Here is a 16818-nt window from a genome sequence, read left to right on the forward strand (position 1 = left end):
AATAATAATAATAATAACAGAGCCTGTAACCCGCACAGAGCCTGGAACCCGCACACACCTTATAAGCCACACACACCCTACACAGCATATAACCCGCACATCGCGTATAACCCGTACACAGCAGCTTGCATGCCTAGAATTCAGTCCTTGGTTACAAACTTCTTTACTGTCACTGAACAAGTTAAAGCCCATTGTCATTTTCATTGAAAAGAGGAAAAGCTTGATGAGGACAGTACTGTTAGACTGAGTGTTTGGGTCTTTTTTTAATTGACTTTGTGTTTCAATGGAATCCTAAGAGGGGCCATAGGTCTGATTTTCTTAAGCAGGTGCCCTGGTCAATCATACCGATGTTCTGGGATCAATAAGCTACTAACAACCAAACAAGCAAGATGTGCCAAATGGCCTCCTCTCGTTTGTAAACTTTCTTATGTTCTTATGTTCTTCTTTTGATTGACTCAGCAAGCTTGTTTTAATTCTCCCCCTTTCTACCTGCAGGGCAGTGAAGCTGTCTGATTCTGAGGGCTGGTTTCCTAAACCGGAGCTGCACTGGAGAAACGTGAAGGACGCTGATTTAACAGGGAGGGCTGTTCTCACTGAGAAGCAAGGAACAGATGGACTCTTCACTCTCCAGAGCGCTCTGCAGATATCTCAACGAGAGGCTGACGGGATCATCTGTCTTATAAGACAAGGGGAGGAGAAGAGAATCCTGCAGACCAGAGTTCACATCAGCGGTCAGCAACCTGCACGACCGTATCCTACGATTGTTTCAGTTTCCCTTCCCTTGCAAGGGATAGTGCCGTCCGTGAGCCACTCTTTGAAAGGTCTCTGGTGTCATGAAGAGGACTGGGAAGTGGAAAGTGTGCTGAAGGTGGCAACAGCCCGCAGGTCTGTTCTAACAGTGTCCCACAGTAAAAGCACAGCAACGCAGTGAAACCTAAAGAATAGGTAAGCACTGTAAAGCACAGAGAGGTGTGGTAAAGCATGATGAGGGTAATCTGTGGTAAATGCATAGTATAATCATGGGGAAAGGAATAAAATACTGTGGTAAACTTTTATAAGGGGCAACTTCCTTTGAACTGTATAACTGCACACATTAAAAATGAAGACATTGAGAAAGACTTCTAATTTATTCAAACGCAAAATTAGTGAGTTTATTTCTCTCAAACATTTCATGTTTTATACAGTTGGACTGAGATCCGGAGAACAGTCTGGCATGTCATTTGATCATACGCTGTCATTTAAAAGCAATTTAGGCAAACATTTCAAATGCCTCTGGAAACATTTCATATTATTATAGAAACGTGAATTGAATTAAAAAGATTAAAAACATCACCAAAGGAGTTTTGCTATTTATTTTATTAAAACATTTTTCAACATTCAATGTAACACACAGAACAACCCGTCACTTATGAAGATGGTTTTTCCTTGTACAGTCTTGGATACAGAAGCAACTGCTATCAGCCCTCTGTGAGAGTTTGTCGAATCGGCTATATTGCTGCCCCACTGGTACTAGCAGCAGGGAGATGTAGCTTTTATACATTACAGAATACATGTCAGAGATTCTACTTGCATATTAAGTGAATCAGTCAAGTGAGCTACAGTATTACATTTATATCCAAATGTGTGCTGCTTATATTTACAAGGTGTTATGTTTTGATTAAGAATAGCTACTGTATATTGCTATAGTTTCGTAGTGTGGGCACAACAGAACTACAGCAGCTACTCAACATGGTGTCTATATAAAGTTGTAATCCAGTACACTGGCATTGCCTGCTGTGTGCTGGGCACAGCACCTGCTGTAGTTCAATACAGGATTTCATAGTGTTATATAATGCGGTCCTGCCAGCATTGCCCTGTTTACAGTACAGCACAGTGAGGCTCTGCCCAGCACACAACAGGCAATGCCAGCGCACTAGATTACAACTTTATATAGACACCATGTTGGGTAGCTGCTGCAGTTCTCTACAGGGTTTTATATTAGTGTTATATAGTGTGGTCCCGCCAGCATTGCCCTGTGTACAGCACAGTACCGAGGCTCTGCCCAGCACACAGCGGGCAATGCCAGCGTTGGCTCCAGTTGCCCTATAGTTTTTACACAATTCTGCCTCCATGTATGGTAGTAAAGGTGGACTTCTTCCAACCTGTAAGAAACTGCTTCCATACATCTGCCATCTTGGCTCCAGCACCCCTGTACTCCCCTGTACTCTCCACATTTGAACCGCAATGGCTCCAGTTTCACACCGCTGAGCAGTACTTGACTGCATGGTCGCTACTAAGAGCAGTTTTTTGATAGGGAGGCGGGGGTGGGAGCAGGTGTAGGGGCACAGGGAAGATATTTGGGGGTGCAGAAGAGGCAGGGGGGGCGGGGGGGGCCATGGGGGTGGCGTGAATCCTCATCCGAGTAGCCAAGTGTCTCTTGTACAAAGTGAGCAGGACTCCACACAGAAGGGTCAGCAGGAACAGGGCACCCACACTCCCACACACCACCGCTACCGGAACCACGGACACTGAGGGGGAGGGAGAGACCAGGGGAGGAGGGGCCAACGAGGGGGCCAGGGTCACAGGGGGGACAAGGGTCATCTGCAGATCAGGGGGGGACACCAGCACACTGTGGTGAGAGGGGGAGAGGAGGAAGAGTGAGGAGGAGGGGAGGAGGAAGGAGAGGGAGAAAAGGGAGAAGGGTGAAGGGTGAGGAAGAGTGGGGATAGGAGGGGAGGAGGGAAGAGGGGAGGGGGAAGGAGAGGGAGAGAAGGGTGAAGAGTGATGGAGAGAGGTGAAGGGCAGAGGAGGGGAAAGAGGAGAGAGAGGGAAAAAAGGCAGATAGGCAGAAAGATTTGTTATACATTTAAAATGCAAAATAGAAAATCTAAGTTTTAATGAATATATATATTTTTTAAAATAATAAAAAAAGAATGAATTTGTAAAAATAAATTGAAAAAATAATTAAGTTGGACAAAAGTGCTAAAATAAATTAGATTCACTTTAGGTGTTAATCAAAAATAAAAGTTGGTGAAAAAGGAAAACAATATATAGAAGGTGGCAGTAAAAAAATTAAATAAATAAATACTGAAAACCAGAAAGGAAAGATGTGATTGGCTGCTGCTGACTCACTTGACGCGGTAAGCTGTGTAATTGGTCCCCATGAGGATGTAAGAGACACGCCCCTCTTGGATCGCGCTCTGCAGCCTCTGATTGGCTACCGGGAAGGGCGGAGTCTCGCAGCCAGGGAACTGCCAGAGCTCCAGAGTGAGATACTCCTTCTCCCACAGAACTGCATTCTGAAAGTGACAGCTAGGGGGAGACAGAGTGCAGGACAGATATGTTACTGTTTGTTATGGGAAAGTAATTCACTCAAATATAGATGTTTAAAGTGTTACAAAACCTCACTGCAGTGTTTAGCACAAACGCATCACGCTTCCTTTGCTGTTTCCCGTGTTGTCCGTATCGTTATATTTGGAAACATAACTCTCTTGACATTTTTAATCTACGTGCAAAACGCTCCCTCCTGCAACAATGCAGCTTTTCTGTTCCCATAATACGCCACTCATTTCAATCAGAGTCCCAGCGTTGAGGCAGGAGAAGCATAAATTGGATACACTGCGATGTTTGGAAGAAAAATGATCTCTCCTGGTGAATGTTGATATATCTATCATTAAAAAAAATATCAAAACAAGCTGGAATATGTTGAAAATTGCTGAATTGCTGCAATATGAATAACATGGATAACATTACGCACTGTAAAATAGATTTAAATATACTTACTTTTGCACACATTGTCTTTATATGAAAAGAACACTTTCACACATGTTCTCTTCTGAACATAATAAATTGATTATTTATCACGTTAAATCACGACTGGATAAGCGGTTCTCTAGGGTAATGTATGAGTGTAACGCTGAAGGAACACAAAGCAACTTTGCAGCTTGGAACTTGGTTTCAGGAGACTTGGTTTCAGGCCCCTGCATGGCGCACCAGTGGAGACTTGGGGTTTGATACGGCACAGTTGCCTCAAACTCTCTCAGTCTCCTGGAACCAGGTTTCAAACCACTGTTCCTGAGAAAGTGGCTTTGTGTTCCCTCAGCTTTACATACAGACTTCTGTAGAAACTGCAACAGTTTCCCAAATACTTACCCTCAGTGCTTAATTTGTACAGAGAGAGGTGGCGGGGCGCAAGCAATGACAATAATACTGTTCTTAAGAACCGCACATTGAAAGCGCACATTTATTTGAAAGAGTATTGTCTGTACTAGTGTTACAAGTCTACAAGCACATATTCCACATCATCTATGAAGGACAAAAAAAAAAGAAAGACAAATATGACAGTCATTTCAGAGACTTCACGTTTATTATTTAGCCTGTGGATATATTCTCCAGGTACAGACACCCCGGGCTTGCTCTCTCATCGAGACACGTCTCCTCTCCTGAAGCTGCAGCACGAGCAGTCGCAGAGCAACACTCCACCTCCACTCCACGTGACACAGCTGCCTGGTACCAAAAACTAACGTGAACGTCCTTAGCAGTGCTGTCTCTGTCCTTAGAGGAGGCTGTGTGGTCCAGTGGTTAAAGAAAAGGGCTTGTAACAAGGAGGGCCCCCGTTCAAATCCCACCTCGGCCACTGACTCATTGTGTGACCCTGAGCAAGTCACTTAACCTCCTTGTGCTCCGTCTTTCGGGTGAGACGTAGTTGTAAGTGACTCTGCAGCTGATGCACAGTTCACACACCCTAGTCTCTGTAAGTCGCCTTGGGTAAAGGCGTCTGCTAAATAAACAAATAATAATAATAATAATAATAATAATAATAATAATAATAATAATAATAATAATAATAATAATAATAATAATAATAATAATAATAATAATAGTGCACGCAACAACTTGCAGAATGGACAATACTGTGTAACTTTCATAATGTAAAAGGCACAAATTAAGCACTGCTTACCCTTCTAATTCAGTGGCGTCCATCAGTGCCCCTAGTGCCAGCCCGGTGTACTGTGCAGTCAGAGGCACGGTGGTTTCAATTCCTTTTTGAACCTTCCGGAATAGAATTTCCAGCGGAACGTAGAGGTCGGAGGAGGAGGGAGGGGCTGTCACGGTAGGGGCTGGAGCTGGGGCTTGTGAGGAGGTGGGTGGGGTTTGGTTCAGATTGCGACACAGACGGCCGTCAGGGCAGAGTAAGACGCCATTGTAACCTGGAATCTATAAAGACAAAAGGAGTTCAGAAGCATGTATAAACTGCCTATGCTTTACCATACCTCTCTGTGCTTTACAATGCTTCCCTATGCTTTACCATACCTCTCTGTGCTTTGCAATGCTTCCCTATGCTTTACCAGACCTCTCTGTGCTTTACAATGCTTCCCTGTGCTTTACCAGACCTCTCTGTGCTTTACAATGCTTCCCAATGCTTTACCATACCTCTCTGTGCTTTACAATGCTTCCCAATGCTTTACCATACCTCTCTGTGCTTTACAATGCTTCCTTATGCTTTACCAGACCTCTCTGTGCTTTACAATGCTTGTCTATGCATTACCATGCTTTCACTATGCTTTCATAAGGAACACACCGTGGAAGAACTAAAGGTAAAACTAAAAGGGAGTGGACATGTGTGACTGTGTTTCCTGTGATGGTTGAGAATGAATCGTGTGTTCTTACCTGTATCTGAGCCCCTGCAGTGCAGTTAATCCACTCTGTCCCCTGAACTCGAACCTGGAACCTGTTTTCACCAACACACCTGTGCAGGTAACAGCCCGCTGTGAGATCCCCACGATGCACCTGGGCGACTCCTGAGTTCTGAAAACAAAAATAACACCAGCAGGTACCTCTGTACGAGCAGCCTGAATCCTGACAGGACACTGGAATTTATTAATCAACTACATACTGTAATCCTGCGAAAGCCACGTGTTGTAAAGTAAAATCCAGAGCTGACTATCAGGGTGATATGCTCTTCAATTCTTCTTGCCTGCCATTGATAAATGTAGCACAGGCTAGATCAGTCAGTGTCTTTATAGAAGAGCCAGAAGCGCCATCTAGTGATCAGCCACTTTGGATCAAGTTTGTTTTGCAGGCAGTACACTAGCTACGCAGTAGTGCTGTTGCATGCTAATATAGACATTCTGGATGTCACATTACACACCTCTATGGTAGGAAACTAGAACTGAAGAGCAGCTCCTGAGCTCAGAGTCAAAGCAACACAGACACCAAAAAACCACAATGGACTAATTACAATAAGAAGCCCCCAGAATGACTGCACATATTGTAAAAAGGTAAGGGGACAATAAAAAAAACAACAACAAAACAAATGAAAACTCAGGAAGAATCTAGTAAACTCACACAGACTCCAAGAAGAAGGAATTATATTGTAGTGTCAAACTGAACAGGATTGTGGGGCTCTGTCTGTCTGTCTGTTGTTTTTTTTTTCTTACCTCTTTGGACAGATTTGAAAAGAAACATCGACTGTCCATATTATAAATCTCTCCGCTCCACTCCTCCGCTCCACTGATTTTCATATTCTCTTCTTTCCAACACTCGCTCTGATTGAGACAAGAACTTGTTATCCATTGATCTGTCCAGTTGACCCCCCTTTCCCTGTCTCTTATGCTATCTACCTTATGAAAATAATATTTACATTAATAATACTCACCCCATTGTTGATGGGTTTGTATATTCTACAGCCCTCCAGAAAGTCGTCAGTATCACAAACTCCTTTGTCTAAGTGTAGATAGTGACAGCCTTGACCACTGAGAAACACACAATAGCAAAACCAAGCCAGTCAATAACAAGACTAGGGGTGTAACATCTCACTGAGTATCGATGAACCGTCACCTCTATACAGGATATCTATTACTTCGTCACTCCAGCACCTCAGCGATGAAACATACTCTCACAACTCTTAATCTGTATCTTTATATTACATGTAGCACATAAGGACCATTGATTGTATCATGATACATATCACAACCTGAATATTGTGATATGTATTATATCAAGACATTAGAATATTGTTACACCCCGAAACACAAAAAAGAATGAAAGAAAGCAGATCACAATCATATAACCCCACCCTGTATACATAAGGACAGTGCTCCTCACCACGATTCATCACAATCAGACAAGCACTTCTCTCTATATTATAAACTTGTACATAATGACAGGCAGACAGACAGACAGACAGCCTCCACACACCCCCGATTCTGATACTCTCAGTAACATGTGCTAAAGAAGGGCCTCAGCCAGTTTCATCACAATCAAACAAGCGTTTCTCTAGATAAATATCTTAAAATGTAAGCACGACAAACAGACAGCCTCCACTTCATAATGCTATAATTAAACACGTTTAATAAACTGGGACTCTTTCTTACCTTCCGACGCAGAAGAAGTGGGAGGAGCTGTGAGCACAAGTGGACATGAGCCCGAACGAGCTGCCCTGTCCTGTAACACACAGATAAAGTGTTAGGATACTTTCAGCTAGAAGTCTTTCTCAATAGTTCTGTGGTATGGAGAGTGGTGTCAAAGGGGTAGGGTGCATGGTACAGAGGGGAGGCCTAGCATATATAGGGTTTAGAGGGAGAGGAGGGTGTAGAGAGAGGAGGGTGTAGGGTGTAGAGATAGAGGGAGGGTGTTAGGACGTAGAGAGGGGAGGGCGTAGGGTGTAGAGAGAGAGAGAGGGTGGAGGGTGTAGAGAGAGGGAGGGTGTAGAGAGAGGGAGGGTGTAGAGATAGAGGGATGGTGTAGAGAGAGGGAGGGTGTAGGGTGTAGAGTTAGAGGGTGTGTAGGGTACAAGGGTTTCGTGAGTATGTTACCTGCCCCCCACACCAGTCCCTCCCCAGCGCTGTGGTTCACTTGGTACCAGCCCGTGTCCTGCAGCGCTGCCAGAGTGACCCGGTCCAGCTGCACCTGACCCGGCTCTCCGATTGAGGCTGTCATGATGGAGCCCTGCAGGAAACGAGCCTCCCAATGAGAGGAGGGAACCCCAATACTACCCTGGGGAGAGACAGGGAGAGAGAGAGAGGGGGGGAGGGAGAGAGAGAGAGGGGGAGAGGAAGAGAGAGAGAGGGGGAGGGAGAGAGAGAGAGGGGGGGAGAGAGAGAGAGAGAGACAGGGAGAGAGAGAGAGAGAGAAAGACAGGGAGAGAGAGAGAGAGAGACAGGGAGAAAGAGAGAGAGACAGACAGGGAGAAAAAGAGAGAGAGTGAGAGAGAGAGACAGGGAGAGAGAGAGAGGGAAAGTTTTATAAGGGGAGATACAAGATACATATCTAAATCAAAATACACCCACACACATGCAGTTTTGAAAGAAACACACGTTTTATCAATCACACATTTTCATTTTAAAACATGCTATCTGGTATTACACTAAGTAAAGCTTTCACTCATTCTGATATTTGGTCTGGAGATAGAAAGTCCAGTCCTATATAGAATACAGAGCTGCAGTTGATGACTTATCTTTTTACTACATACTTGTATTTTGACAACGTGTTACCTTGTTTTCCAGTGGCCCTCCCAGTTCTCCCGACTCTGATTTGAACTGGTTTTGCATCTCCTGGATAACATTCTGGGTGTAGATTCTGACGAGGTTATTCTCGTCAACATTGGTCACGCGACCTCGTGCAGAGCAACCCTTTCCAACTGTAAATATATATATATATATTAAAGGATTAACTAGTTCTGCAGCAGCGTCTGTCTGTCTGTCTGTCTGTCCACCATGGGACTGATACACCTGCCATAGCACTGTCAAAAGGGCTGACTTTCTTTGTTTCTTCTAGTTTTTATTTACCTGTGCAGAGTTTGTGATTGAAGTTCTTTAATATCACAAGATCCATGCAACAAACAAACAGGAGAAGAAACAGACACGCCCTTCAGATGAGACGTAAAACCGAGGTCCTATTGTAAGTGACTCTGCAGCAGCAGCAGTTGTGATGCACAGTTCACCCCCTTGAATGACCTACTTGCAGGGGCGTCCGAACAGTCCTTCCACGTGTCAAACAGCTCCTTCGAGAAGCCCAGCGCGTGCAGCAGCTCGTGGACAGCAGTCTGGAGTTGGAGGGGAACACATTTCTGACAATAACACCATTTAAGAGTTAGGAAACTTGTAACTATGTGCAAGCTGCGTGACGGAAGCCCCCAGAGAATCAGAGGAGTTGAGTATCTTGGTATAATAATATCTTTGGAATTACCCAGTTCTACTCACCAGTGTGGTCTTGCTATGGTTGAATTCAATGGCTGTCAGCCGGGATCGACAGATGACCACAACTCCGGCTATGGGGCGGTCAGTCTCATCGGCCTGGCAGTATGAGGCATAGGCGATGACCGATGGCTAGAGAGGGGGAGAGGAAGGGAGAGAGAGAGAGACTGCTGACCATCTTTAAAATCCATTCTCTTACCTCTTATTAGCTTTATTAACAGTATCACTGGCCTTCCCTTTAAAGGAGTGCTAACCAAGGCTTCTTTAAAATCCCAAATCTAAAATACATGAAACTGCTGTCTTGCGTCAGCCATTTTGGCTCTGGTTGGCCCACAGTTCACCTGGGTTGCTGCTCTGTCTGAGTTGCAATGGCGGCAGTTGCCTTATCCTTACTCACCTCGTTTCTGCACTTTTCGGTGTCGGCTGCTTTCACATAGAGGATGAAGTCAGCGTCCGCTACTCCCGTCCCATTGGGCTTAATGGGGAGGGGCAGAGGGCCAGTCTCAGACCACACTTCGTAGCCAATGAGGTGATCATCTGGGATCTGAAGAGAGAGAGAGAGAGAGAGAGAGAGAGAGAGAGAGAGAGAGAGAGAGAGAGAGAGAGAGAGAGAGAGAGAGAGAGAGAGAGAGAGAGAGAGAGAGAGAGAGAGAGAGAGAGAGAGAGAGAGAGAGAGAGAGAGAGAGAGAGAGAGAGAGAGAGATACAAGAGACAAATACTTTATACTTGAATTAATTTATGTCACTTGAAAGTATGACTAAGGTTCTGGGGCCGGTTGTACTAACGAGATCAAAATACAGGATCGGAGCCAGATCATGAAAAGGCATTGTACTAAGCGGATCAGGATCAAGCTCCACTGATCCGAAATCTTGATCCGATCCTGGAGCTGTGCAGCCGTAACTAGGGAAACTGACCAATGAGAAGCGAATATGCATGACGCAGAGATTGAAGATTCTGAATGTCAGAAAATGAAGTGCATTTAATTTAAACAACATAAATCAGAAGCAACTGCTATACATGTATAATTTAAAACTTCAGCGATTCTATAAAAATAGATTATTAATTATATTATGAGTATATTAATACCAGTATCTTTTTTTTTTTTTTTTTTTTTTTTAATTTCTAAAAATGTTTTAATAAATGTTACCGCAATCACGGCTGTGTGTATTTTCTGACGGACACACAGATATTTCACAGCGGTATAGCCACCATACACACAAACATGTAGCTGCAGCGTCGGTTCAGGGCAAATTATCAACACATTTTGAGCAAATGTAATCAAGTGCTGACAGACAGCTGCAACTGGAAAATGTCGCGGACAGGGGGAGATTGAGGCTGTGAAAAGGTAAGCCTAAATTATTGAGAAAAATGGAATTGGGGGAAAAAAATGATATGCATTAAAAAAATAAACTACAACGTTAAATCTAATAAAATCAATGATTTAATTGTAATCGATAACATGAGAACGCCAGTATGATTTTGTCAACACAGAAAACACAGAAATATTATTTATGAAACCTCATTATGCAGTCAGGTCTATTTTTTTCTGGAGCTATACGGCGAAAACAGAAATGTCAGATATAGATAAACACAAACTAATATTGTACAAAGTTTTTTTTTTTTCTTCTAATTGATATTATCTTAATACAGTTCTGTTACAGCTCCTTTTAAATGCATTGTTGCTTAATGTTTTCTAAAACGTTAAATGATCTCCGTTTCAATCTGAAGGAAATATTTTTGGATATCCCTGCAAGCAGGTTTTAAAGTTTATTAAGTTATTGTTACAATTATCCAAATTCAGTATAGTGCTTATTTAAATATTAGTTTAGCAATTTTAAAAAGGCTTCAGTTATGTATTTTGATGATGCATGGTCCATTTTAAAAACGTTCGATCAAGCTCTGATCCGATTCTGATCTTGGTCTATAACAAACATGGCTGATCCGATAGTTAGTTACTTCTTCCTCGCTGAAAACCTCAGGAGGGTTTTGCCTGTCTTTATAAACCCGAACTATACGTACGTGTCTGACAGTTTCGAATAAAACGGATTACATTTAGTTCCTCAATTTTTCAAAAGTGGGATCAAGTTCTGATCCTGCTCAAAAGCAAGATCAGGTTTGAGCTCAGATTTGAGCTCAGATTGAGCACTGATCCGTTTAGTACAACACAACTAGGATCAAGATCAACATCTGAGCCCGGATCCGGGATCGGATCCCTTTAGTACAACCGGCCCCAGGAGTTAAATAATATACACAGACAGACAGACAGCCAGGCACTCACACAGACAGAGACAGACAGACAGACAGGCACCCACACAGACACACACACACACACGACACACAGACAGACAGACACTCACACAGAGACAGACAGGCTCTCACCGTCACGTCCAAGCAGGTTTCTGTCCTGTAATTTTCGTTAACCATTCCACACCTGCGGGATCACAAAACAGAACAGACTTATTCAAACTCCTGCGAATACAGGAAACTGCTGTCCTGTGCGGCCATCTTGGCTCCCATCCTTACAGCTTATCAAAGGAGCTGATCTATATCAGAGCCACAATGGAGTTAATCTCCTGACTCAGACAGTGTTAGAAATATTTAATTCTTTCGGCTGATGCAAAACTTTTGGCCACAGCTATATATATAAAGAATGGAAGCGCATGATAAGGAATATGTAGAATTATTCTGTTAGCTACAATCACTCTTTAGCCAAAGAGAATGTTTTTAAACACTTTTAAAAAACATTCCTTGAAACACTTTCTAGGTTGCATTCTTCAAAACTAAAACAGCAAACCTAGTGAAAACTGCTCGAACCCCCAACATTGATTGGAAGGGAAGAAAAGCAACGAGGTTCAGTGAAGTGCCGCCCCTCAGCAACGAAGTTCAGTGAAGTGCCCCCCCAGCAACGAGGATCAGTGAAGTGCCCCCCCAGCAACGAGGTTCAGTGAAGTGCCCCCCCCAGCAACGAGGTTCAGTGAAGTGCCCCCCTCAGCAACGAGGTTCAGTGAAGTTGAAGTGCCCCCCCAGCAACGAGGTTCAGTGAAGTGCCCCCCCTCAGCAACGAGGTTCAGTGAAGTGCACCCCCTCAGCAACGAGGTTCAGTGAAGTGCCCCCCCTCAGCAACGACGTTCAGTGAAGTGCCCCCCCTCAGCAACGAGGTTCAGTGAAGTGCCCCCCCAGCAACGAGGTTCAGTGAAGTGCCCCCCCAGCAACGAGGTTCAGTGAAGTGCCCCCCCCAGCAACGAGGTTCAGTGAAGTGCCCCCCCTCAGCAACGAGGTTCAGTGAAGTTGAAGTGCCCCCCCAGCAACGAGGTTCAGTGAAGTGCCCCCCCTCAGCAACGAAGTTCAGCGAAGTGCCCCCCCAGCAACGAGGATCAGTGAAGTGCCCCCCCCCAGCAACGAGGTTCAGTGAAGTGCCCCCCCAGCAACGAGGTTCAGTGAAGTGCCCCCCCTCAGCAACGAGGTTCAGTGAAGTGCCCCCCCCAGCAACGAGGTTCAGTGAAGTGCCCCCCCCAGCAACGAGGTTCAGTGAAGTGCCCCCCCAGCAACGAAGTTCAGTGAAGTGCCCCCCCAGCAACGAGGATCAGTGAAGTGCCCCCCTCTCAGCAACGAGGTTCAGTGAAGTGCACCCCCTCAGCAACGAGGTTCAGTGAAGTGCCCCCCCTCAGCAACGAGGTTCAGTGAAGTGCCCCCCCTCAGCAACGAGGTTCAGTGAAGTGCCCCCCCTCAGCAACGAGGTTCAGTGAAGTGCCCCCCCCAGCAACGAGGTTCAGTGAAGTGCCCCCCCCAGCAACGAGGTTCAGTGAAGTGCCCCCCCAGCAACGAAGTTCAGTGAAGTGCCCCCCCAGCAACGAGGATCAGTGAAGTGCCCCCCTCTCAGCAACGAGGTTCAGTGAAGTGCCCCCCCCTCAGCAACGAGGTTCAGTGAAGTGCCCCCCCTCAGCAACGAGGTTCAGTGAAGTGCCCCCCCTCAGCAACGAGGTTCAGTGAAGTGCCCCCCCCAGCAACGAGGTTCAGTGAAGTGCCCCCCCAGCAACGAGGTTCAGTGAAGTGCCCCCCCCCAGTAGCTGTTTGTCTCTCACTTGTTGTAGTTGGGTGCGTTGGAGTTCTTCCAGATCGACTTGCAGTATTTATTGATGTCCCGGTTCAACAGCAGCCTGCCAGAAACCCTGTTCACTGAAGACACACACACACACGCACACACACGCACACGCACACACGCGCACACACACACACATGCACACACATAAACACACACACAAACACACATACACAGAGACATTAGAGACAGCTGACTTACTGTCTTCAATATAACACAGTGTCTTAGCAGTGTCTTGTGTCAGATAGTTTGTATCTGATAGTTTGTATCAGACAAATTAAGTGTTTTATAATTAGCATGAATACATACTCTCCATAACCATCACATTTTTGTCTTTTAACAAAATGGTCCATCATCAAATGACCATTTGATCTCATTATGCATCAAGTATCCCATCAGGACCATCACATGTATCATGATTCATATCACACCGTGACCTGCGTATCGTGGTACGAATCCTTACACACCTACTAGACACACTGATTACCTGAGAGTAAGTTGCTGATGATGCTGACAGCCTCTCCCACAGCCTTGTTCAGTCTTTCTCTCTCATTGGTTTCCAATTCCGAGTTTCCGCCCAACGACCAGGTCTGGATTCTAATCGGCATCATAGGGGGCGTGGCTACCCTGCTGGTGGGCGTGGCCCGGGCCCGGCGGGGCGGAGTCACCACAGAAATAGTGCCTTGGACTTCGTCATGCAAGCACTTCCCTTCTGTGACAACAAGTGTGCTGCTCCGTAAAAATAAAAACAGCAGGCACAGCGAGAGGAAGTGCGGAGGGTGGGGGGGTGAAAGGTGAGCGGAGGTCATCTCCGTGGCAACAGCATAATTTGGAATGTAGAGGTTGTTTTTTTTTTTTTTTTTTTTAAATAAATATTGTATTGTAATGTAAACGTGTAGTTTACCTAAGTAGTAGAAAAATCGATTTTTTACAGCATTTAAGTGGTTGTTGGTTTATTATTAGTCCATATTGTATATAAGAAAGAAAGAAAGAAAGAAAGAAAGAAAGAAAGAAAGAAAGATGTCTGTTTAGTCTTTCTTCCTGGGTTGAAACAGAGTTGAAATGTAATTTCAATTCTAAATTCCTATACTACTGCGACATTGTCTGTCTGTCTGTAGCTTCAATGAAAGGAAAATGTAGGAAACTAACACCGACACCAAGGGATTATATTGTAGCGTCAAACTGAACAGGATTGTGGAAAGTTTTCGAGTTTTAAAAAAATCACATTGCAAGGGTAAATTGAGTTTAGTTGCCAGCAAAGATGACCCCCTTTATAAACAGCCCCCCAAAAAAAAAATGTTTTCTGACGTCTGCAAAAACAAAATAAAGCACATCAACAAACCACACACCCTGCCTAAGTTATCAATACAAAATCAGAGCTCTCTATATCATGAAGAAAGAAAGACAAAAGACCCCTAAAACCCCAGACTCCGGTACCATTAACTTGTGCTAAAGAACGCCTGAACCAAGTTTCATCAAAACTTATAAAAATGTACCACACTAAGAAATGTAAATGGGTTTACTACACTGTGCTGTGCGTTTACCAGGGGGGATACCAAAGCAGTAAAAAACTGACAAGGTTCATTATCTTCTCTGTGCTTCACTACACTGTGCTGTGCTTTTATTACTGGTTACCGCAGTAAACTTTTTATACTGTAAGACATTAATTAGAAATGAAAGAAAGGAATGAATATCACACACCACAACAATAAGGCCTCATCATTGAACTAATAACATCACAACTTCCTTCCTGCTTATTATTAATAATAAAACACTCGTACCTACGTTTTCAGGTTTTATGTTGCGACTTCCTAAACTTTATTAAAATCAATCTATAGTTTTCCATCAAACCGACAGAAGAGTGTTTGTTTCATTGGCGACGCGCGTTACGATAAACATGTCGAATTATTGTTACCAATTGACAATAAACCAAATAAAAACACAACTGAACATGACATTAAAACAGAAATCATTCAGAAACCTTTTCTTACCTCAAACAAAACAAAATACTGCGACTCTAGACACTCAGTGAAAAGTTTGATAATATGAATGCAGCTACGAAACTGAATCCGAAGACAACCTGAGTGTCTCAAACAGACTCTCTCTCTCTCTCTCTCTCTCTCTCTCTCTCTCCCCTCTCTCTCTCTCTCTCTCTCGCACACACTCAAAAACTTGTTAGGCAGGTTTCCTTAGCGACTGCAGAAAGCAGTTAATGATTTTCGGAAAAGAACACAGCAGCAAACCTGTCGTGTCGTTTAAATTCATGTCATCTGTTAACACGTTACTGTTACGAAGGTGTGAAGTCGTTCACTCTTATATTATTATTCACCAGTGGTGCCACGTGAAGGAAATAGGCAGTTTAAATGGCTTTGTGATTTTCCTATAGAGAGAGGGTACGCCATGAACGTGTAATAAGAACATAAGAACATAAGAAAGTTTACCAACGAGAGGAGGCCATTCAGCCCATCTTGCTCGTTTGGTTGTTGGTAGCTTATTGATCCCAGAATCTCATCAAGCAGCTTCTTAAAGGATCCCAGGGTGTCAGCTTCAACAACATCACTGGGGAGTTGGTTCCAGACCCCCACAATTCTCTGTGTAAAAAAGTGCCTCGTATCTTCTGTTCTGAATGCCCCTTTATCTAATCTCCATTTGTGACCCCTGGTCCTTGTTTCTTTTTTCAGGTCCCCTGGGTCGACATTGTCTATACCTTTTAGAATTTTGAATGCTTGAATCAGATCACCGCGTAGTCTTCTTTGTTCAAGACTGAACAGATTCAATTCTTTCTTTTAGCCTGTCTGCATACAACATGCCTTTTAAACCCGGGATAATTCTGGTCGCTCTTCTTTGCACTCTTTCTAGAGCAGCAATATCCTTTTTGTAACGAGGTGACCAGAACTGAACACAATATTCTAGATGAGGTCTTACTAATGCATTGTAAAGTTTTAACATTACTTCCCTTGATTTAAATTCAACACTTCTCACAATATATCCAAGCATCTTGTTGGCCTTTTATATAGTTTCCCCACATTGTCTAGATGAAGACATTTCTGAGTCAACATAAACTCCTAGGTCTTTTTCATAGATTCCTTCTTCAATTTCAGTATCTCCCATATGATATTTATAATGCACATTTTTATTGTCTGTGTGCAATACTTTACACTTTTCTCTATTAAATGTCATTTTGCTTTTGTTATTGTTGTTGTTGTTGTTGTTGTTGTTGTTGTTGTTTTAATTATGTCTCACAGCAAACTGGCCAGTGTTGAAATCCCAGTGTTAGTGTTGATTTTAGGAATTAAAATTTTCACATTTGACACCACGCGGTGTCAAAGCTATATTTCACAGTGTAAAATAACACTAATCCAGAGTAATAATATCAACGGCAGATTTCTGTAACGGCGCCGCTTCTGTCCGTGCTGGAGAAGTTCAAGGTAGGCTTATATATTGTAAGGGGACTGACTTGCAGTTGCCACCCGTTGGCTGATTGTGTGCTGTGCCTCCACAAACACTCCCAGCAGCAGAGGGCGCTGGCAGGGGTAACTGGGT

General features: G+C 43.9%; 1 protein-coding gene across 1 annotated transcript; it reads right to left on the reverse strand.

Moving 5' to 3' along the window:
• Nucleotides 1-1341: 1341 nt before the first annotated feature.
• Nucleotides 1342-15415, reverse strand: LOC117398019 (ciliated left-right organizer metallopeptidase). Its single transcript, XM_034912915.2, has 16 exons — nucleotides 15267-15415; nucleotides 13763-14585; nucleotides 13259-13352; nucleotides 11556-11607; nucleotides 9574-9720; nucleotides 9183-9308; nucleotides 8941-9025; nucleotides 8475-8620; nucleotides 7797-7977; nucleotides 7356-7425; nucleotides 6638-6734; nucleotides 6420-6527; nucleotides 5650-5787; nucleotides 4940-5196; nucleotides 3112-3291; nucleotides 1342-2608 (listed from the first exon to the last, which is right to left on the reverse strand). The coding sequence occupies exons 2-16, from the start codon at nucleotides 14082-14084 to the stop codon at nucleotides 2236-2238; spliced, it is 2376 nt and encodes a 791-aa protein (XP_034768806.2). The 5' UTR covers nucleotides 14085-14585; nucleotides 15267-15415; the 3' UTR covers nucleotides 1342-2235.
• Nucleotides 15416-16818: the final 1403 nt, after the last annotated feature.

The sequence above is a fragment of the Acipenser ruthenus genome, chromosome 54, assembly GCF_902713425.1.
Source record: "Acipenser ruthenus chromosome 54, fAciRut3.2 maternal haplotype, whole genome shotgun sequence".
NCBI classification, from domain to species: domain Eukaryota; kingdom Metazoa; phylum Chordata; class Actinopteri; order Acipenseriformes; family Acipenseridae; genus Acipenser; species Acipenser ruthenus.

What these genes read in the sequence shown, in the direction of transcription:
- LOC117398019 (XM_034912915.2), bottom strand. Translation starts at nt 14,084, where the DNA reads ATGACCTCCGCTCACCTTTCACCCCCCCACCCTCCGCACTTCCTCTCG. An exon ending in ACAAACCCATCAACAATGGG is followed by an intron (nt 6,528 to 6,637) that starts GTGAGTATTATT and finishes TGTCTCAATCAG; the next exon opens with AGCGAGTGTTGGAAAGAAGA. An exon ending in TACACAGCTTACCGCGTCAA is followed by an intron (nt 2,609 to 3,111) that starts GTGAGTCAGCAG and finishes CTCTCACCACAG; the next exon opens with TGTGCTGGTGTCCCCCCCTG.